The sequence below is a fragment of the Berghia stephanieae genome, chromosome 2, assembly GCF_034508935.2.
Source record: "Berghia stephanieae isolate SIO BIC M18660-M18661 chromosome 2, UCSD_Bste_1.3, whole genome shotgun sequence".
Classification (NCBI taxonomy): domain Eukaryota; kingdom Metazoa; phylum Mollusca; class Gastropoda; order Nudibranchia; family Aeolidiidae; genus Berghia; species Berghia stephanieae.
The window spans coordinates 104,026,554-104,049,736 of NC_088361.1; the positions used below are offsets into that span (position 1 = coordinate 104,026,554).

At 39.7% G+C, this 23,183-nt stretch overlaps 2 protein-coding genes across 2 annotated transcripts; one reads left to right on the forward strand and one right to left on the reverse strand.

The window, feature by feature from the left end:
* The first annotated feature begins 1,925 nt into the window (after positions 1-1,925).
* Positions 1,926-12,439, forward strand: LOC144966133 (uncharacterized). The gene is made up of 4 exons (XM_078902243.1): positions 1,926-2,501; positions 6,792-6,921; positions 8,528-8,637; positions 11,184-12,439. Exons 1-4 carry the CDS (start codon positions 2,426-2,428, stop codon positions 11,270-11,272), a joined length of 405 nt encoding a protein of 134 aa, XP_078758369.1. The 5' UTR covers positions 1,926-2,425; the 3' UTR covers positions 11,273-12,439.
* A 6,674-nt stretch (positions 12,440-19,113) lies between these two features.
* LOC144966135 (V-type proton ATPase subunit e 1-like) lies at positions 19,114-23,179 on the reverse strand. The gene is made up of 4 exons (XM_078902245.1): positions 23,024-23,179; positions 21,916-21,963; positions 21,461-21,555; positions 19,114-19,984 (listed from the first exon to the last, which is right to left on the reverse strand). The coding sequence occupies exons 1-4, from the start codon at positions 23,131-23,133 to the stop codon at positions 19,980-19,982; spliced, it is 258 nt and encodes an 85-aa protein (XP_078758371.1). The 5' UTR covers positions 23,134-23,179; the 3' UTR covers positions 19,114-19,979.
* Between the last annotated feature and the right edge of the window lie 4 nt (positions 23,180-23,183).

Consider the following 23,183-nt stretch of genomic DNA (forward strand, 5'->3'; position numbering starts at 1 on the left):
CCCCCCCCCCCCCCCCACCCCTCCACCTTTCCGATGTGTAATCTTGAGCAAGTCACTTCTCCCTGGTCGCTTTGCGTCGCTGCTGCCATGCGGCTGGCGACTAATGTTATTCACAGTCTGAGAGAGAAAAAATCCGTTTGGGAATTAAAAATGGGAATTCCATATTTCTCTATTTTATTCAGCTCACCTTGTATCTCAGTTTACATCAGATCAATCTTATCATAAAATACAGTGTACCATTTGCAGTAAATTGGTCATAATATTTAATTGACCGAAATTTCTCCAAATCCCAGCCGGATCTATTTTTGAGAGGCGTATTAATTTGTCTAAAGTTGACTGTAGGTAAGTGGAGATTCAGGCTGGTGAAGTCGATCATTTTTCTGATCCCTCTCTCCACCCAATAGTAATTGGGTAGTTGGATCCATTAGATCTGGCGAAAAGTACTTTATGATTGATTAGCGTCCTGTCTAGAGAGTAGCAAGCAATTGTTATAGTCTGTTTCACGTCACAGAAACCGGGATAAACTAATTTGGTCTAATGGCTCTGAAGGACTTATTGATTTTGTAACTACATTTACTAACATAGCGCAGCGTTGAAAGTGAAAAGTGCGTGGAGAATACTGAAGAAAGGTGGATACACTGGGGCTCCTCAGACGTAAAAAATATTTTCAATCATTGAGCACAATGTGGTCTAGTGGTATGGTAAAATCTCTCTCGGATCGGAAGGTCCTGGGTTCGAGCCTCGCTCGGCGCATAGTTGAGTCCTTGTAAAAACTCTTTACACACATTCTCTCACCGTACTCAAGTGTAAAACGAGTACCTGGCCGTTAACAGTGTTGTCACTGTCACTGTCATGTAGGAAAACAGGCGTCACGTCTCGTTCTCTCGAACTTCTATAGATGTCACTACTCGTTCTACATTTTAGGTGTTGCTGTTGGACTTTGTAAAGCGCTTTGAGCACGTTTAGTGGATATTGCGCTATATAAAAAGCTCAATTACAACTTTCATAATAATATTGTCTCTTGTCTTTATAGCGATCAACAAATAGTTCCCAACACTCTGTGGTTCCGAATAATAATAATAATAATAATAATAATAATAATAATAATAATAATAATAATAATAATAATAATAATAATAATAATAATAATAATATGTGTACATGATACAGTGGAAAATATGTGTGCTCTTCCTCATCAGTCCATAACATAACCCTCTACCGGCCCTGAGGCTGATATGACCTTAAATTGATAAATTGTAATAAATTGAGCTTTTTATATAAAGCAATATCCACAAAAATGTGCTCAAAGCGCTTTACAATGGGTCCCTGGTCAACAGCAACATTTAACATGTAGGACGGGACGTGCCGCCTGTTAGGCGATATTACAATTTTTCTGACAAAGACAACGCTGTTAACGGCCAGGTACTCATTTTACACCTGAGTACGGTGAGAGAATGTGAGTAAAGAGTCTTTTCCAAGGACTCAACTATGCGCCGAGCGCGAGGCTCGAACCCAGGACCTTCCGATCCGAAAGCGAGTGTCATACCACAAGACCACATAGCCGCACCTTATTGTGTTGCAAGCGCCGTAAAACCCTTAAAAACAAACAACCCTCTACAACAGTCTCTAGTGTGCCATGCATCAGTCATATGTAAGATTGCTGATTCAAACCAGCATGGTGATAAGCAAAGTAACTAACTGTAGCTAGGACTTCTACCTATAGTAGGCGCTGAACAGTAGAGATACACGTGTGTGCGTGCGTGTGTGTGTGTTCAATTTTATTCAATCACTCTTTTATTGTCCAGCTCTGGTCGTGCCCCCCCCCCCCCCCCCCCCGCCCCCCAAACTCACCCTCCCCACCCATTTCAAACCTCGAGGCCAACCACAGACTCCGAGTTAATCGTTCATACGTAATATTACCCCATCTTACCACATTAATTCCCAACCACATTGCCTTCCCGAGTACACAAAAGGGCGTAACAAGTTACAAATACAGTGCAGTTTCACCTAGGCTAAGCCTAAGGCGTAGACAGGTTTTATGAGAAAAAAAAAAACAAAAAAACAAAAACAAAAAAACAACAAAGAAATTGGTTGAACCAAAACAAAGAAGTGGGCATCTTGCCTCCTGTTCAGGATTTGTACTCTGACTCTACTCGCGATTTTGAAATCCTCACTCGACTACGCACATGGTTTTAGTTTTTCGGATCCCTTTGTTTTTGGATTTTACTCTATTCGGCAAAGCCAAACTGTTGCAGTCAGTTCAGTTTCAGTCACGGTCACAGTCGGATTGTGTGCCTTTTCCACAGAATTCAAATCGTCTGTTTTGAGTGTTTCCAAATCTTCAGTCTTTAGAAGAAAGCAATATTATTATATATTTATCCTCCCTCTCTGTGAGTGATTAAGCCTTTGATTTGATTTGATAAATATGGAAGGAATAAACGTAACTACAGCTACAACTACAGCTACAACAAATACAACCTTTGGTCCGCATGGAAATGAAGGTAAGTCGCTTTTTATTTGAAATAGTTCTGTTTTCTGTTTTAAAAATAAGTATTACCCTTTTCCTTCCATTCTTTCGTGCTCTTTCTTTCTTTGTTTTTTTTTCCTTTTTGTTTTCCGCTTTGTTTGTTTAATAGTTTAATAGCTCTCTCTCTCTCTCTCTCTCTCTCTCTCTCTCTCTCTCTCTCTCTCTCTCTCTCTCTCTCTCTATCTGTCTCTCCCTTTCGTTCTATCTTTCTCACTCTCTCTCTTTCGTTATTTATTTCTTCCTTTCTTTTTCTCTTTCTCCTCCTCTCTCAATCTATATCTCAATCTCTCTCTCTCTCTCTCTCTCTCTCTCTCTCTTTCTCTCTCTCTTTCTCTCTTCATGCCTACCACCACAATTGCAACCACCACACCATCATCCCTACCACCACTACTACTACACCCACCAATACATTATCATTCCTACCACCACTACCACTACAATCACCACCACATCATCATACCAACTACAACCACCACCACATCATCATCCCCACCACAACTACAACTACAATCACCACCACATCATCATCATCCCTACCACCACTACTACTACAACCACCACCACATCAACATCTCTACCGCCACTAATACTACAACCACCACCACATCATCATCCCCACCACAACTACAACTACAATCACCACCACATCATCATCATCCCTACCACCACTACTACTACAACCACCACCACATCAACATCTCTACCACCACTAATACTACAACCACCACCACATCATCATCCCCACCACAACTACAACCACCACCACATCATCATCCCCACCACAACTACAACCACCACCACATCATCATCCCCACCACAACTACAACCAGCACCACATCATCATCATCATCATCATCATCATCCCTACCATTACTATTAAACCAGACCCACCACCACATCATCATCCCTAATACCACTTCTTCTACAAAAACCGCACCATCATCCCTAAAACCACCACTACAACTACTAAACCACCACCACATCGTATCTCTACCACCACTACTACTACAACCACCACATCATCAATACCCTTAACATCACAGGTACTACAACTACCACCACATCATTATCCCTACCACCACTGCTACAACCACCAACATATCTTCATCCCTACCACCACCACCACCACCACCACCACCACTACTACTACTACTACTACTACTACTACTACTACTACTACTACTACTAGTACCACATCATCATCTCTACCAGCACTACTACAACCACCACCACATCATCGTCCCTACCACCACTACTACTACAACCACCAGATCATCATCATCCTTACGCCACTACTACTACAACCACCACATCATCACCCCTACAACCACCACCATATCATCATCCCTACCACCACAACTACTACAACTACAATCACATCATTATCATCCCCACAACTACTACAACCACCACATCCCTAAGACCCCTACTACTACTACTACTACTACTACTACTACTACTACTACTACTACTACTACTACTACTACTACTACTACTACCACAACCACGACCACATCATCACCATACCTACCACCACTAATACAACAACCACCACATCTTCATCATACCTACCACCACTACCACTACAACCACCACATCATCATCATACCTGCCATCACCACTACTACAACCACCACCTCATCATCATCCCTACCTCCACTACTACTACACCCACCACATCATTACCATACTAACCACCACTACTACTACAACCACCACATCATCATACCTATCACCACTACTACTACAACCACCACATCATGGATGGGTCTTGATCTACGCGCTGAAAATTTCCTCCTTTTTTGTGACCAGTCATTCTCACCCCTGAGGCTGTTATGATGATTTCTCCACTGCATTCGTCGGGGGTATGCCATGATAGCAGCCATTTTTGTTTTGATATTTAGACACAGACAACGCCACCAGTTACGCTTGCTGGATCGCGGGTGTAAATTTCACTCGTTTAATCCAAAACTTTGCACAGTCGGGCACCATGAATGGCTCGTAATGCGTTTTATTTAGTCCGAGACAACAGAAATAGTCTCGGACTTTCTTCAAAGTCCCGCTCCATGAATTCAAGGGTTTAATTCTTATGGGCAGCGTATCCAGGTAGGCCGGGTCTACCTCAGACATGCCGGTATTCATAGGGTTGAGTCCTTGGGAAAGGCTTTTTTCTCACATTCTCTAGTCTGTTATGTCCACGCGCTGTACGTTCAATTCGGAGTATATTTCGTGTTTATCCCCTTTTAAATTAAATTGAGCTTTATATAGCGCAATATCCACTAAATGTGCTCAAAGCGCTTTACAAGGGGTCCCTGGTCAAGATGCAACATTTAACATGTAGGACGGGGCATGACGCCTGTTAGGCAATATTACAATTTTTCGGACAAAGACAACGCTGTTAACGGCCATGTACTCACTTTACACCTGAGTACGGTGAGAGAATGTGAGTAAAGAGCCTTTTCCAACGACTCAACCATGCGCCGAGCGCGAGGCTCGAACCCAGGACCTTCCGATCCGAAAGCGAGTGTCATACCACTAGACCACATAGCCGCACAAGGGCTTAATTCTTATGGGCAGCGTAACCAGGAAGGCCGGGCCTACCTCAGACATGCCGGTATTCCTAGACTCAGACTAGTTGAGTCCTTGGGAAATGCCTTTTTCTCACATTCCACGCGCCGTACGGAGTATATTTCGGGTTAATCCCCTTTCTGTCCTAAACACAAATGATCTCACGCATGGAAAATTCCCGTGTTTACCCCTTCTGACGCTGTATTATTGTCTTTGTTTATATATGACTATGACACAACGTGCGGCTATGTGGTCTTGTGATATAACTCGCTTTCGGATCGGAAGGTCCTTGGTTCGAGCCTCGCTCGGCACATAGTTGAATCCTTGGAAAGGGCTCTTGGCTCACATTCTCTCACCGTACTCAGGTGTTAAATGAGTACCTGGCCGTTAACAGCGTTGTCTCTGTCCGGAAAAAATATAAGATCGCCTAACAGGCGTCATGTCCCGTCCTACATGTTAAGTATTGCTGTTGGCCAGGGACCCCTTGTAAAGCGCCTTGAGCACGTTTAGTGGATATTGCTCATTACAATATAAAAAATCCAGACTTGATCATTTTCATAGAGTAATTTATACCAAACGTGTTCAACAAGGGATCACTAGCCAACAGCACCATTTGACGTGTAGCAAGGTTGCCAAAAGTTTACGGAATTCAGTATGCTTTAGACCATCAGTATATTTTCCAATCACCTGCTAAACGGAAACAATAGTAAGTACATATGACAGTGTCTCTCTATTGGAGTTCATCACCCAGAAGGGGGTCGGTCAATGTTTATTTGCGTTATTGGTTCAGCAAATTTTGGACAAGAGATGGCTGACGGCTGTAAGGTGTTGTAATACAATTTTCTACAGCCAATCTAGCTTTACTATGGCCTTGTGGGATGACACTCGCCTTCAGCTCGTCAGGGTTCTGGCTCGAGTCCCTCTTTAGGCGGGGTGGGGCAATTTTGAGTCCTTTGGTCTCTTGTGTCGGCACACGCCGTTTAGACCCAGACTTGAAACTCCAGGAAGTGGGCAGTGATGCCAAAACTCCGGATTCACCGGAAAAAACTCTGGTGACAGAGCCTTTGTGAGACTGCTCATATAAATTAGGCCCCAGTTTACATTTTGCGCGGCGTTAAATCTAGGCGTTATTCTAGCCTTGTAGAGTGAAACTCGCCTTCAGATCGTCAGGGCTCTGGCACGAGTCCCGCTGTAGGCGGGTGGAAGGGGGGGGGGGGATTTTGAGTCCTTTGTACTCACATTCTGTCACCGCACTCAGTATAAAATGAGTATCTTACTGGAGATAGCATTGAGTCTTTTTTTTAAAAAAAAGGAAATGTAATAGCGCCATATCTAGATAGTATGCGCTTGGCTAAGAAGCTCATAACATTGCCAACCGGAAGTAGAACGGACCAACACACAAAACTGTGTGTACCCATGAACGTTCATAGTCATAGTCGGGTTATTACAGTTCAGTGAGCATTACTCATAAACGCGGATGGCAAAAAACAATAACAAAGACCTGAGTGAATCATCTTCGAACTATCTATAACAGGCGTCATGCCTGGTCCGTCATATATTATTGCCATTAGCTGGAGATGTTGGTAATATGTACTGGGCATAATATGTCGTGGATATTTGCTCTATATATAACCTCACAGTTATATCTTGATATTGCGCTAATTTCTTTTGACATTTTCTTTGTTTTTCTTTCCAGGTTTTGTACCTGTTACACCTTCAGATTATTTCATCATAGTTGCTCCAGTGGTTATGATGATTATAGCCGTCATTTGGTTGGTGTGCAGATGTAAACTATTGGCAGCAGATGGAGACCCCGAGAGAGCCATGTATGTGCGGCTTGTGGTCGTGGAATAGGGAATGAGATTAGCGGAAGAGTAGCGTCCCTTGATTGGAAGTCACCGGTGGAGAAGTTATTTGTAAACAAACCAACTACAAGCCAAGCGCTCAAATACAAAATTTATTATTCATATTTCTGTACAAAAATGCATAAAGTTGATTATGATATGCGTTTTTGTACAGAAATATGAATAATAAATTTTGTATTTGGAGCGCTTGGCTTGTAGTTGGTTTGTTAACAATAACTTCTCCCCCGGTGACGTCCAACCAAGGGACGCTAATCTGATTCCCTATATATGACTTGTAAATAAATAAGTTATTTGTCTAGCGTTCAACTTCCACAAAAGTGCTCAGCGGCGCTTTACAATATTATTTGTCATTCAAACATTCATTCTTTGACAATTTTAAGTATACATATGAACAAACATACATATGCACACAAACTCAATCACAGATACATTTACATTCACAAACATAGAAAACGGTAAGGGCTGCCTGAAGCCGGTGATCGTAAAATACTAACGAAAGAGTGAAAATGGAAAGGCTTCGTATGGGAACAAAACAGACAATGGACGTTTCGGTTACAAACCCTTCGTCAGCACAACAATACACAAATAAACGTGGAAAACAAATAAAATATAATGAAAAATAACTTGTATCGTCTGTACTCAATGGTGGTTGCAGTATGAATGAAATGTTAGCGTGGCGTGGGTAGAGGATAGGGTGCCCCAGGGGGGGGGGGGGGTGATCTAATTGATAAGCAAAGGTCAGCGTCAGGGAACAGAACAAACATACACACACAAACATACTTAAACTTAAACCAATATTGCTCACGAACATTAGTAACTTATTCTAACGAAAGACATTTGGATTGATGAATTACAAAAAAAAAATAATAATAAAAATATAAAATTCAGTTATACCTTGGAAATTGTCAGTCTTTTACTTTGCGAGTTCAAATGTGGGCGATGTAAACTGAATGAAGTCCTTGGGAAAGGCTCTTTACTCACAACTTCTAATCATGTTCAGATGATACTTGATTGGTAACAAAATTATTTGTGTCGATTAGAAAATGATAATGCGTCAAAGAGGCGTCATGTGTCGTCCTGCTATTAGTATTATGTATGTTTTTTTTTTTGCTGACTGGAGACTCCTAGCACTAGCACTGACTCAATCCTCTCCTGGACTGCTTGAGGCGGTGCAAGGGATCTCCACCTGGTCCTGTCAGCAACTGTTCTTGAGGCCACCTAGAGGGACAGACCTCTCTGCTTTTGGTCCCTCTCCAGGGATGTGCACTGTAGATGGTTTATTATTATTATTATTATTATTATTATTATTATTATTATTATTATTATTATTATTATTATTATTATTATTATTATTATTATTATTATTATTATTATTATCATTATCATTATTATTATTATTATTATTATTATTATTATTATTATTATTATTATTATTATTATTATTATTATTATTGTTATTGTTATTGTTATATTACTGTAAAGGATTTGGGACGCAGAGAGAGAGAGAGAGTTCCATCTCATTGAATTGGTGTTTATTTATCGTATTTCAATTTTCAACTCATTTCAGCTACCAATCACGACATTCTTCATTCTATCGTGGACTTGATGTGGTGGTCAACCCTCTTAATATACAATCCGAAGATGGACCCGAAACACGACTTATTGACGATAATAGAAGTAAGTGATCGTACTGTCTGTTCTTGGATATGCCACCACATCAATATCACTACAACCACCACCACATCATTATCATCACGACCACAACTACTACAACCAATATACCACCACCATATCATCATCACTACCACTACTACTTCAACCACCACCACCACCATATCATCATCACTACAACAACATCAACCACTATCACATCTTCATCATCTCTACCACTATTACTACAGCCACCAACACCACATCATCCTCACTACCACCAGTACTACAATATCTACCATTAGGTTTTGGCGCTTTACTTCATTTGAAATAAGGAAACTTTGGGATTGTAATTTGCAATGTGTTTATGTTTCATAATATACACTGTAATTCTCATCAGTTATCTATTTAGAACTATACAATATGTAAACACAATATCAAATACCATCGCAATTCCTTTTTTTTTTGTGCGCGGAAATTCCTCTTTCGGCATTGAAATTCCTACGAGTGGTGTCTGAAACTCCTGTGAGCCAAATTTAAAGTTGGCGTCTCTGTATTCATGTCTTATCTTATCTTATTTAAGGCTGAATGTGGGACTTATCTTTTAATGTCTTATACCGACGTAGCTTATGCTTTGGTGCAAAACTACATAATCACAATATCATGGTTTGTAACATTTACAGACATGTTTTAAGACATTGTTTTTGGTTGTTGTTGATAGAACGAGAGTTGTCTTATTATTAGCAAGTTAACGATTATGTTCCCAGATTAAAAGGATCGACGAACGACATGGGAGAAAACAAAGATCTGTCATCAGTCTTAGGACAGATCTTCAATTTTATTCATCGTCGTTCGTTGTAGGTTGGGTGCGTAATCAGTAATCGTTAACTTACTAATATTAAATATCTAAGATTTCCAAAGCCGTGTGGAAATAAGGCCCCTGTTTCCGTTGAGCTGTTCCGTAGTCAGGGATGGTCAGTTGCTTCAAGGACCGCCGAGCGTTTCACTGATTTTTACCTCCCTTGTGTTTTACACTTAGGGTAGACCTGCCTGGTTCTACATAAAAGTCGTAGAAATACGAATTTTGGCTTCAGCCACAGGACTGTATTTTCCTCTTTGACTCAATAAATCTTGTTTGAAAAGGAACGTTTTGTTCCTGTGATCCTGTTAAAAGGACTTTGGAGCATTTTTGGATCATGTTGAGAGCAAATTATTTATTTCTAAAGCTATTTAAGGTGACTTTTTCTTTTTTCCCTCTTGGTCACTACGAGTTTTTGAAATTTCAAATAGGCAGCTCTGACTTTGGCACACCGTCCATTTTGCACTTGTGTTTTCTTGGTCTTGTGGTATGACACTTGCTTTCGAATCGGAAGGCCCTGGGTTCGAGGCTCGCTCGGCTCATGATTGAGTCCTTGGAAAAGACTCTCTACTCACATTCTGTCCCCGTAGTCAGGTGTAAAATGATTACCTGGCCGTTAACAGCGTTGCCTCTGTCGGAAAAAAAATTGTATTATCGCCTAACAGGCGTCATCATGTCTCGTCCTTCATGCTACGTGTTGCTCTTGGTCAGGGACCGTTTGTAAAGGGCTTTGAGCACATTTAGTGGATATTGCGCTATATTAAAGTCCAATAAAAATAAAATTCAATGTCGTCTCGTCCTATATTTAAGTGATGCTGTTGGCTTGGGATCCTTTGTAAAGCGTTTTGTGCGCGTTATTTCTCTATATGAAAGCTCAATTTTATCCCAAGTGGAAAGAAGTAGTATTTGAGTCAGGCTCGTTGCAAGGAATGTGTCCATTACTTTGTTATCAACCCTGCAATCATTTAATTTAGTATTCATCAACACTTTATACCCCATCTTTTTTTCCTATGTAAAAAAAAAGTATTTTAGATCAAATAAATTCCCCTTATTCATCCCATAGGGGAAATTTGTCTCTAGGGTCTATTTCAAGGGAAGACTGAAATAACGAAGGCGTAAGCCGCACTGCAGCGCCTCAAATTGAGCTAGGGCGAGGTGATTTGCTCAAGGTCAAACGGCGAAGCGGCGGGTGATCGAACTCCGTACCTTCGGGGACGAAGCAAAGACCGTACCGCTGCCCCCCCCCCCCCCCTGCCCCCCTCTAAGGCACAATGTAAGGAATTTCCCCATTTTCAAATCGGCTTGTCGTATGATAATAATTAATAATGTGTTGGTTCCGAAGTGTTTTGCCGTGCGGCTATGTGGTCTTGTGGTATGATACTCGCTTTCGGATCGGAAGGTCCTGGGTTCGAGCCTCGCACTCGGCGCATAGTTGAGTCCTTGGAAAAGGCTCTTTACTCACATTCTCTCACCGTACTCAGGTGTAAAATGAGTACCTGGCCGTTAACAGCGTTGTCTTTGTCCGAAAAAAATTGTAATATCGCCTAACAGGCGGCATGTCCCGTCCTACATGTTAAATGTTGCTGTTGACCAGGGACCCCTTGTAAAGCGCTTTGAGCACATTTAGTGGATTTTGCGCTATATAAAGCTCAATAAGTGTTAAGATTGTATACGTCATTATTTAATTATTCATTGTAACAATTTTCCATTACAGATGGCCTTCCCACCTATATGTCAACGACAGTGGTTGTTCCTTCACAACCTGATGTTAAGTATAAGGACAACGAATGGGATATATACTAACAAACTTCAGCCGCAGTATCATCTCCAGGGGCGTGGCTATATTGGTTGATTTTGGTGCCTGGTACCGCTCCATCTTTTAAAAATGGATTACAGTATTAAAAAAAAAACACCATAATACTGATAAATTGTATATACCGCCTCTTCCTTATTTGAGTCTTTTCTTTAATTTTTAAAAATTCTTTTATATTTACAAGGATGGCATGTGCAAGTCATTTTCTTCTGATTCTGGAACCTTTATATTGTAATCATGCCACGCCACAGATCGCCTCTGTAAAGGATCGTCATGAATGAAGCAGAGTTTTGGAATGGACGTGAAAACAGTGGGGAAAAGCGGGTTTTATGTTCCAAACAAAACGATAAATAATAACGTGAAGTTGAATGTAAGCTTCAATTTAATTACAAAAACAGATCAAATGAACGTTTCGGGTTTCCCCTTTATCAATAAAACAGGATGATTGAAACACCACAGATGAATGAGATGATGTGATCATCTCATTCATCTGTGGTGTTTCAATCATCCTGTTTTATTGATAAAGGGGAAACCCGAAACGTTCATTTGATCTGTTTTTGTAATTAAATTGAAGCTTACATTCAACTTCACGTTATTATTTATTTCTTCGAGCTTCGAGCAGCAACATTTACACAAACAAAACGATGAAATCATTTGCATTTTTTAAAAATGTCCCAAATGAATTACCACATTTCAAAATAGATGTTTAAGTTATCATATTTCAGCCATCCCCGACTGCTTATTAACTCACTCAACCCTAACACCGACTATATCCGTAGTTTACCCGGGTTATTTGTACTCCATGTCTAATTATTACATTTTTCTGAGACAAATTATAGGCGTAGTATCAAAGCTAGTGTTTTGAGTTTATGCATATTAAATGTTAATGGTAGTTGAATAAAACTATCTATGTAGGTACATGCTCATTTTTAATACATTTTCTTCCCAATTTTAATAAGTATCATAAATCTCTAGGATTGAGTGAGTTAAAAGCCTTTGATATTATTATAAATGACATGTATATATAATGACTCTTAATGTTCTTATGTTTTTATTAATCTCATCTGCTTTTTGTTCTTCGAAACCTTTTAAAAAGCTTTTACATCTGAGAAATGGATGATATTCATTCAATTGAATAAAATGTTTCATATTCTATAGACCTATGCTTTGATTATCATTTTTTTAAAAATGTTGTGTCCATTTTCTTTACACGTTTTTACGACCTATCATCATCACCATTGTCTCTTTCTCTTGTACATACATCTGTGACTGAGGTGCTGAAATTGAACTCATAACCAAAAAATACCAGACGTGGGTTTCAGTTTAAATGTTGCACCGTTGAGAATAAATGCAGTAAAACAGTTAAACCAAAAACTTCTAAACCGAAAAGAATAAAAAATGTTGCCATTTTCCCTCTTTGTATCTTTTAGCCATCTATCGATAAACTAAAAGCCACTTTGTCCAAACTATCTTTGACCCGCGAAAAACAAATTGTCGAATAAACCAAGACTAAAAAAAATTCCGATAGCCGAACAAGATTCCCGTTACAATTGTTACCCAATGCGCCCTCATTTATCCATTCAACACCCCTCCACTGAAATCTTCGCCGCCAACTCCCCAAGCTCTGCCCATACCAATTCACATTGCCTTATTCGCCTCTCTAGTCTCCCAGTCACACCCTCCCAACAAATAGGCTTCAACCGTCGTGACGTCACTTCTCTCTTAATGATGCATAGTAACTTAGTAACTGGTTCTAAACCATCGGAACATTGGCGGACGCCCTTATGAAATACTTCTCCGACGAGCATTAATGTGTATCCAGAGGAGAAAATAATTATAGATCTGATCTTGTTTTGACTTTTATACATTCTAATCACATGACATGTAAAAAAGTTCTAGCAAGCATGAAGAATAAAAAGTACCGATATTCTTTGTTTAGAATTAGAACCAAGCTGCTCGTTGCTGGGCGGATGTGACATCAGACTATTGAATTGAAATCATATTCCACCCCTGACTGCACCATTCCATTCTTACTTGATGGTGAGAGAGATCACAATGCAATAATGTTTAAACTTAAACTCCATATACATGTTTTTGGGAGTTGCCCTCGCCCAACAAATGGCTCTTTGGTACCTACTACTACTACCACTACGCTCGTTTGTGTGCACATACGTAACCCACCCCTGCCCCCACGCACACTACATTACTTACAGTTTAATTGAAATCGTAAAGTTCAATAATTTGATGCCAAGGGAATTATAATACTCCTTGGAAAATCGTGTGAACTTTTTGAGGTATTCCTAAACCGAAATAGAATGCCAAGTTCCTTTAATTTCGGTCTAACCGGTTTTTACTGTAGTACCAGCAAGTGCCGTGTCTATGGCTATGATGGGCCTTGTTGTCTTCGTGACCTGTGGGTTCTTCATCTGTCCACGATTTTGCTATCTTTGCTTCTTTTTGTATCTATACAACTTTCCATTTAATTCTATGTAGCCTACATGTCTTTTTACCCTTCTTCTGAAATTAGACCATACGACGAACTTGGTTCGCATGGGCCTGTTGGTAGGGAAGACTTTGATTTATCTGTGAGGAATGATTTTTCACTTCTCTTGTTAGTTATGCTTTTTGCACCCATCCGAGTGTATCTCTCTTCGCGGGATCCTGTGCCAGTCTATGTGGGTCTTTTGTTTTAACACTTTTACTTTTAGGTGGTCTGATAAATATAGGGACAGATAAATTGAATGCTGTCTTGGGGGCCTCTATAGCTCGGTTGGTAGATTACGCACTTCACACGCAAAAAGACCGAGATCGAACCCTGGTTGAGTCAATTTTTTTTTCTGACTCCCTTGTCCATCTGTCCAGATGGGTCTGTGAGATCTGGCGGAAAGTAGTAATTTCCGATAGGCTAGCGTCATATCCAAAGGATAGCAAGCAATTGCTATTGTCCGTTTCACGCTATAAAAAACCGGCTCCTTGGACCAAATGGCTCTGAATCTGAAGGATTGCATTCTAAATTCCTCTTGGATCAACGTGCACATACTAGAAGGTCTGATAACTGAAACTGAAAGCCTGATTTAATATTGTTGTAATGGACACTATTTTGCGTTAGTTTGATATTATTCCATTACAACAATGGGCCCATAACAATTTGGGTTATCAGACCTAAAAATAAGTAAATGTCTTTGGATCCCAATCTATCTGAACTCATCATCATCATCATTGCCTTTTTCACCCTGGGTCAGGGTATAGGCCAGAGACAAACAGTTTCCATCCTTCTCTATCCTGAGCTAACACTAACTTTTTAAAAATCTCATTCCAGGCCTTACCACTTCTCTGTATATCAGCTTCTTTAATTCTTCTCCATGTTCCTCGTGGCCTTCCCCTTGATCCTGAGGGTTCCAGTCCAATACTTTCTTTGTTATAGTGGAGTCATTCTTTCTAAGCGTGTGTCCAATCCACCTCCATCTAAGCCTTTTTGTCTATCTTCTTCTCGTGTGGTTGATATCCCGATTTTATTATTTTTTTTCCCTAAAATGTAAGGGCCTCAAAAAGGTGTTTCGTTTTTACGAAACCCACCGAAGTCATGGAATGTGGGCAGCAGATGGGAGTGAACCAGGAATTCAGAGAAGTGGACACCAGTAGGGAGTGAACCTGGGACTGTGGGAATAGGATAATCAGGGGGAAATGAACCCGGGACCACGGGAGACGGATACCAGCGGGAATTGAGGTCGGACTATGAGAGGTGGGCATCAGAGGAGAATGTACCTGGGACTATAGGAGGTGGCCACCAATGGGGAATGAGTCTTGGACTACTAGATATATATAGTATGCGCTTGGCTAAGAAGCTCATAACATTGCCATCCGGAAGTATAACGGACCAACACACAAAACTGTGAGTATCCATGAACGTTTATAGTCGGGTTAATACAGTTCAGTGAGCATTACTCATAAACGCGGATGGCAAAAACAATAACAAAGACCTGAGTGACGTCATCTTCGAACTATCTATAGATACCAGTGGAGAGTGAAGACGGGAATATGGGAGATAGACACCAGTGGGGAGTGAAACCAGATGGGAACTTCATTTTTCCGTAAACCGTCCGAAGTTATGGGAATTGGGCAGCAGTAGGGAGTGAACCAGGTACTCGTGGAAGTGGACACGGATGGGGAGTAAACCTGGGACAATGGGAATGGGAGGAGTATAATATAAGTATAAGAGGGAAATGAACCTGGTTCATTCCCCACAACTGCCCACTTTAGCTTTGGACGGTTTCGGAAAAATGAAGTACCCTTCTGGGTTCCCTACCCATTGGTGTCTAGCTCCCGATTTCCCGACTTCAGTCTCCACTGGTATCTACCTCTCGTAGGTACATTTCGTCCCAGGTTCATTCCCCATTGGTGCCCTCCTCCCATAGTCTCACGTTCATCCTCCTCTGGTGCCCACCTCCCATAGTCCCTGCTTCAATTCCCTTTGGTATCCACCTCCCATAGTCCCAGGTTCACTCCCCACTGGTATCCATCTCCCATAGTCCCAGGTTCATTGCCCTCTGATATCCTTCTTCCACAGTCCTAGGTTCACTTCCCACTTCCTACAACTTCTGACGGTTTCGAAAAAATGAAGTACCCTTCTGGGTCCCCCCCTATCTTCCATATTCCCGGTTTCAATCTCCAACTCTCGCCCCAGGTTCATTCCTACTTGGTGCCCTCTTGCTATACTCGGGTTCATTCTCCTCTGGTTCCCACCTCCAATAGTCCCAGGTTCATTTCCTGACATCCTCCTCCCATAGTCCCAGGTTCACTCCCCACTGGTGACCACTTCCCTTAGTCTTTGGTTCACTCCCCACAACAGCCCACTTCCCATCATTTTGGACGGTTTTTAGAAAAGAAAAAGTCTCCATCTGGGTTCACTCCCCACTAGTGCCCACCTCCCACATTCTCGGCTTCACTCTCTCATAGTATCTACCTATCGTAGTCCCAGGTTCATTTCCCATTGGTGCCCTCCTCCTATTGTCCCGGCTTCAATGCCGACTGGTATCCATCTCCTTTAGTCCCAGGTTCATTTCCCTCCGATATCCTCCTCCCATAGTCCCAGGTTCACTCCCCACTGGTGTCCACTTCCTCGAGTCGCTGGTTCACTCCCCATATCCCATAACTTTGGACGGTTTCGTAAAAATGAAACCGCCTGAAAACCCACAAGAAACAAAACGCACACTTTCGCCTTTGCTCTGCCGCACACTGAAGAAAAGCATTTATACATAGATATCGAAGTTGACGTCACTCCGGCCTTTGTTATTGTTTTTTTTTTTTGCCACCCGCGTTTAAGAGTAATTCTCACTAAACTGTATTAACCAGATTATAAACATTTGTTACACACAGTATTGTGTGTTGGTCCATTATACTTCCGGATGACAATATTGTGAGCTTCCTAGCCAAGCGCATACTGTCTATTGACGAAAGTAAAATCATAACCCATGAGTGGCCTTGAACTTGAACCAGTCACCTTATCCCAGATCAATCGCCCGACGCCTGGGTTATTCAAGTCTTCCCTGGGATTAGACTCAAAAGACACATGTTCCCGTAGTGATGAATACACAGAATTTTATTTATGTTCACGGTTTTGAAGTCTCAGGTTTGGGAAATTTTGACATATTGACGGGGCCAATAATATTCAGTGTTTTAAGGGTACCAATAAACAAAGAGACCGCTAGCGATCCCTGGAGTGCGTCGGAAGTTTTCTAACTTCCCTATCTACCAAGAAGAGATTGACTGGTAGCTAGCAGCTAAGTCTGTGTTCATTTCAAGAACAAATTATGTGAGATGCGGGGAATCGCAGCTAGTGTCAAATCGCGCGGTAAAGAAATAGGATATTAATATTACATTAGACATCCGCCTATCTGAAATCAACTGCATACATCTTGTTGGGACACACAAAGTGTGTATTGGTGGTTGAAAAGCAAACGTTCTAGTTGGCTACATGTCGTGTGAGTATGGGATATCATTGGTCAAAGCAAAGAGCAAGCGTTTTCCATTGGCTACACGTGCCGTGCCGTACACGTATGGAATATCGTTGGCCGAAAATTAAGCTTTTTCATTGGCTATGTGGACAAATTTCATTGGTAGAGCAGTTAGATGTTTTTTTGGACCAAGAATTTCACTGTCCCTATTCGGTTTTTTTGTTGTTGCTAAAATGTATGTCGCTATAGAGAGTTTGTTGTTTTGTTTGTTTTTAAGGGGTTTACGGCGCTTGCAACACATTTAGGTTATATCAGCGCCAGTAAAAAGGAAGAAAATGGGATAGTAAAAAGTTCTAGAATTACAATTAAAGCACCCAAGAAAAAGTAAGACAAAGGGGAATTGAGAACAAATAGGGATCAGATGTAGATTCCAAGAGCATACCACCAATGTACTTAGTTTGAAATCACCTACAAGTCTCATCCAGACACAAGCACAAAATCCAACAAAGAGGAACACACTCAAATGCTTACATTATACATTCAAAATAAAAATAATAATACATAACAGAGAGATGATTTACAAGGAAAAAAATATCATCTCCCAAAACAATAACTATGCATTTGACTGTTTCCCTCCCAGCTAGGATTCCGGCCAGTGCCAGGACAAAACCAAGTACAGTGGAACCTCCCGATTACGACACCTCCGAATAGCGACAACCTCCTGATAACGACATTGGCCCGTGGTCCCGATTTTTTTTGTATTTACGATCAGTAAAAAAAACCTCCAGATAACGACGCACTTTTTGATAAAACCTCCGAATAACGACATCATTTTGGCGATTTTCGGCAGTTTTCGTAGATATCTGATACTAAAAATACCGAGTATGAGTACTCAAAGTTTATAAAAACGATTCCTGCTTGACTTGAACCAATGAGGACGCAGCTTTTGAAACCAATGAGAACGCAGCTTTTTTTTTGACGAATCTTGGATGATATGCATTAATAAAAACCAAGGTATAAATGTAAGTGTAAGCAAGTAAACACAAAATCTTGGAAAATGTGATATTATGTGGTGATAGTAATAGTAGTAGTAGTAGTAGTAGTGTTTTTGTGGGAGGAGGAGGAAGAGGATGAGGAATTTTATGTAACTCACTTGTTTTAAAGGTTTTACAGCGCTTGTGACACATCTATGTCATATCAGCGCCAGTAAAAAGGAAGAAAATTGGAGATTAAAAAACATTCTAGAATTACAATTGAAATGATATAAGAAAAAGTAAGACAAAGGGGAATGGTCTAAATAGGGAACAGATGTAGATTCCAGGAGCACACTATCAGTGTACCCAGTTCAAATCACCTAAAAGTCTCATCCAGACACACGCACAAGAACCCTCTAAGAGGAATACACTACGATATTTTGTTTGTCCTGTCAATGTTAATAAAAACTGGTTCCGCGGGCCTTACCACGCCCACTTTGTCCGCCATGTTGGAAACCTCTAAATAACGACACCTCCGGATAACGACATAAAAACTCGGTCCCGTGGCATGTCGTTATCGGGAGGTTCCACTGTAATCTCATTCCAAGACAAAGACAGAAAGCATGTTGGATAACAGATATAAGGGGATAGAAGACACAGTATGTACCTCCCTGCCCACTATGGGAGGTCAGGATCCCCACCCAGGATGATAAGCTTCTGCAAGTGATGTTATCCAAAACAGGCGTATATCATTCATAATGATAATGTGGATACACACAAAAAAAATGATTTAAAAATCCCCATTATTAGTCTCATTAAAAAAAAAGTACATCCCCCCCCCCCCTCCACTCAGGCAAAAGAAGGTAAGTTCTTATACAGTGCAATGAGAAAGACACACTGAAATTAATAATGTACATTTTTTATTCTGATTAAATCATGAACGACATTGAATGAAAGAAACTGCAATATCAAAATTATACACATGAATATGGTCTTTTCGTAGAAAGTACATGACAAAACCCAAAATGAACATAAAGTGTGCGAGTGCCAAAACCCTTTAGTTGATGGTCAAAGAAATATGAAATGAGTTGCTAAAGACCACTAGGAACTTTGTATAGCTTCTTGTATTGACACTATCCACCAAAGCCAGTTCTTTAAGGTTTGATGGTAAAATAATATTGTGTTGAATACATCAAATGTAAAAGTTTATGAGAATGATGTTCACAAGTAAAAGGATTTTATGCCTAGCTATTTCAATATCTACAAAATCGTGACAGCGTGAATCATAATTGTAAACATCCTAAAGCATCTTTCAAGCATTGGATTATGTTGTACCTTCTAAGAATAGACCAAAAAAATAAAATGCTTATAAATAAATATATTATAAACCATTATGTACACAATCTAGTCTCTTTCGTCAGCATTCGTTCAATGAAGGAGAATCAATTTATTTCCCATTCAAAAATTGAATTAAAGCATCCTAATCCAGCAAACAACTCATTCATATCTCTACATTTCCAATCTGAGTAATTATAACAAAAAAAAAAAAAAAAAGAACTATATATTGAATATACATGAAAAAACAAACAAACAACAACATATAAAACAACTCGAACACGTTCACGCCATGATGAAGTGGTAAAGGGAGACAACAATGACTACTCTGTTGAAACCACCAAGGAATGACTGGGTATTATTCTACACATCAAAATACATTTCCGTTCCGCATCTCCTGACAAGTCCAATCAAATACAGACAACGATTAGCTCTTAATCTGGAGGAAAAAAAATACACAATCAAAAAAAAATTATTAAGAAATGAACATATATCTGATCAAAGAAAATTTGCCAAACAAATTTTTATAACTCTACAGGATCTTATTCCAATTGCGACAAATCTCCTCAGAACGGTATTAATTTATGTCAAGATGACCAAAATGTCAAAAACAGATAACAATTAAAAAATGGTTTTCGCCACCTACAGAAACTATGTTTATTCACCTAAATAACATACACTCCAGCATGGTTTCCTCAAACTCATTCGAATGTCCCGATTATCCCCCCTTATCATTCTTTGTTATCATTCCATTCTTCCTTGGAACAAATTTCACCCAGCCAAAGTTTAAAAAAAATTTAAAACAAATTAATTAATTAAAGTTGCTTTAAAAAAAATTGTGCCTCCTGGTGATTTAGACCACTGATGACTAACTGTGATATTGATATTTACTTATGTGTGTATCTACTCACTTCCTATCTTGTTGCTATCTATTTACACTGCACGTGTGTGTATGCAGTATAACACTCACAGCAACTAACACACTCCATTGCTGTTTTGAATAAAAGACACATCTCTGATAATCCATATCACTTCGCCATTAGTTCCAATTTTAATGCCATGCACCATGATGTGCTAATGACTGGTTATGGCAGTAAAAAAAAATGTTGTGATCAGCAATCTCTTCCCCCTCCCACCTCTTTATTTATCCTCATGTGGAAATTTGTCGTAGGGTTTATTCAAAGGGAAGACGGGATAACCCCAGTGTCAGCTGCAGCACAGCGCTGCAAATTTAGTTGGGAGAGGTAGCTTGCTGATGACCACATAGCACGTGGATATTTGGTATCTTTCGAGTACAATGATGAAAAAATTGACAGGACAATCTGTTTTTGATTTCTTGTATGTTTCTTTCTGCACCGTTTTATAAACACCTCACATTTTTATCTTACACCAGTGCCTACTCCCTAATTTATTTTGATATCTGCCTGTATGAATGACGATACCACAACGTGACTTCAACTCAGTAGAGGGACACCTGTCATAATCTTAATGTCAACCTCTGACACATTCCCCCCTAAAAAAAAAAACAAAAAAACAATTAACAAAAGGAGGAAAAGAAAATTGACTGTCGCTGTTACAAATGCCCCAACGGAATTTAGCTCATAATTGTTGAAGAATCGCCTTAGACGAAACATATTTCACTATTGATATTTGTAAAAAGACAATTTGGTCTGTCCCACTGTCATATCCTAGACAGGGCTTTGATGGTATGTCATGAACCTGGAACACCTAAAACCAACCCATTAATCAAACTTCAGACTCCCTGTGTCCATTCAAGATGGCAACAAGTGCGAAACATGACTGACAACATCTTCATTAAAAAACCCCCACAATTAACTGCTTTCCATTTGAAGGTGGAATGTAAAATAATTTGTGTAAAACTAGAATCCAACAAAGCAGGAATACTAAAACTTACTTGAATTCCATTCTAACTGAATCATGCGAATAATACCAGACTCCAACTCGGGTCCATACAATGGATTTAGCTGGGCAATGAATGTCAGAAGCCAACTGAGTGGATTGAAAATAGACAAGAAAATCGATTACTTTCCACATAACTTTGTAAAACTAATGCATAAGATTAAGATTAAAACAAAAAGTTAGGTTAATTGATTTGATTTTAGCACAGCATTATTATAACAAAAGTAAATAGATAAAAAATTGGAATAGCAACAAACAATATACCAAATGGTCAAACATAGATATAAAATAAACATTTAATTAAAAATTAAAAGCAAAAGATTGAGAAAACAAGTGACAATTGATTGCTTTGACCTCCTAATCATTAATTTATAATCACAATAGGGTATGTTTTGTTTATTTCAATTTTTCCCCCAATACTAGGCGATAAGTTTAAACTTTTATACTTACAACAAATAGCAACAGATGGCAGTCAAAATGAGGCTTAACTGGATGATGCTGAGGAGAAAAAAAAAATAAAAATTACAAACTCATGTTTGCAAACAAAAATGATAAACTACTCAGTACTACTACTTAGCCCTACTCTCTCTCTCTCTCCCTCCAAACAAAAGGGGGAAAAAAATCCAAACTGTTATTTTGCTTATCAATAAAATAATGATGAAAAATAAATTATATTTACATACATACCCAGTGCACTCTGGATAAGTTGACATTGCTTAAGGCTTAAGCCGATTTTTACCCAAGTCGATTTATTTTCTTGGTCCCTCCCCCTGCTTCCTATATAACATTAGTAAAAAAAACAAAACACTCCACATCAGTCGATTTCGCTATCACTCATGACTACAATAAAATCACAAATAAACAAGTATGCCTATTACAGTACATTCCGAAGTAATATCGAGTTTTCTCCTAAGTAAATGAATCAAAATACGTGACTGTGACCTCCATTCGCTCGACGCATAGTTGAGTCCTCGGAGAAGGCTCTTTAGTAAAGACTTTACTTTACTCACATTCTCTCAAAATGAGTACCTGAATTGGCCTGAATATCGCCTACAACTACAACAGGCGTCATGTCCCAACCTACAACATGTTAAAGTTAAAGTAAAGGTTGCTGTTGGCCAGAGACCCATTGTAAACCGCTTAGAGCACGTTTAGTGGATATTGCCCTACATAAAAGCTCACTATTTTTTTTATACTTTACTTTTATTTACCCTGGGACTGGGAAGCTAAAACTAAAATCTTTGTTTCCCTAGCCGGCCCTGCCTAGGCCGCCTAGCCAGAACTGGTCAGTTTGGCTAGGGAGGGAGACCAAGATTTTGATCTCCCTAGACAAATTGATTGATTTAGGCTAGGAAGAATAAAATCTTGGTCTCCCTAGCCTCTACCTAATATAATAATAATAGTGAAAAGTGAAAATGAAACAGAAAAAAAAAAAAAAAGAAGAGAATGAGAATGAGAAATGAGGAAAGCGAACTGATCGAATTCGAGAATCATACAACATAATCAGGACGATCATTTACACAAATTTCAGACTTCAATGATTATGATATTAGTTTACCCCTTATTTGGAGAAGATCTCAAGAAAAATTGTAGAATAACAGGCAAAACTATGCCTATAACTGCCCAAACACAGGTAATCACCGCGACAGTCAACCCCGTTTCAGCCATCTTGCGATATTTGTGTCTATGTTTTGCATCACATGATCTATTTATGTTTT

Bases quoted from the DNA above. Each gene is read 5' to 3' on its own strand.
- LOC144966135 (XM_078902245.1), bottom strand. From the start codon at position 23,133: ATGGCTGAAACGGGGTTGACTGTCGCGGTGATTACCTGTGTTTGGGCA. The intron at 21,964-23,023 runs GTAAACTAATAT...TTTTCTCCTCAG, and splicing joins AGATCTTCTCCAAATAAGGG to CATCATCCAGTTAAGCCTCA. The intron at 21,556-21,915 runs GTAAGTATAAAA...CAATCCACTCAG, and splicing joins GCCATCTGTTGCTATTTGTT to TTGGCTTCTGACATTCATTG.
- LOC144966133 (XM_078902243.1), top strand. From the start codon at position 2,426: ATGGAAGGAATAAACGTAACTACAGCTACAACTACAGCTACAACAAAT. The intron at 2,502-6,791 runs GTAAGTCGCTTT...TTTTCTTTCCAG, and splicing joins TGGTCCGCATGGAAATGAAG to GTTTTGTACCTGTTACACCT. The intron at 8,638-11,183 runs GTAAGTGATCGT...TTTCCATTACAG, and splicing joins ACTTATTGACGATAATAGAA to ATGGCCTTCCCACCTATATG.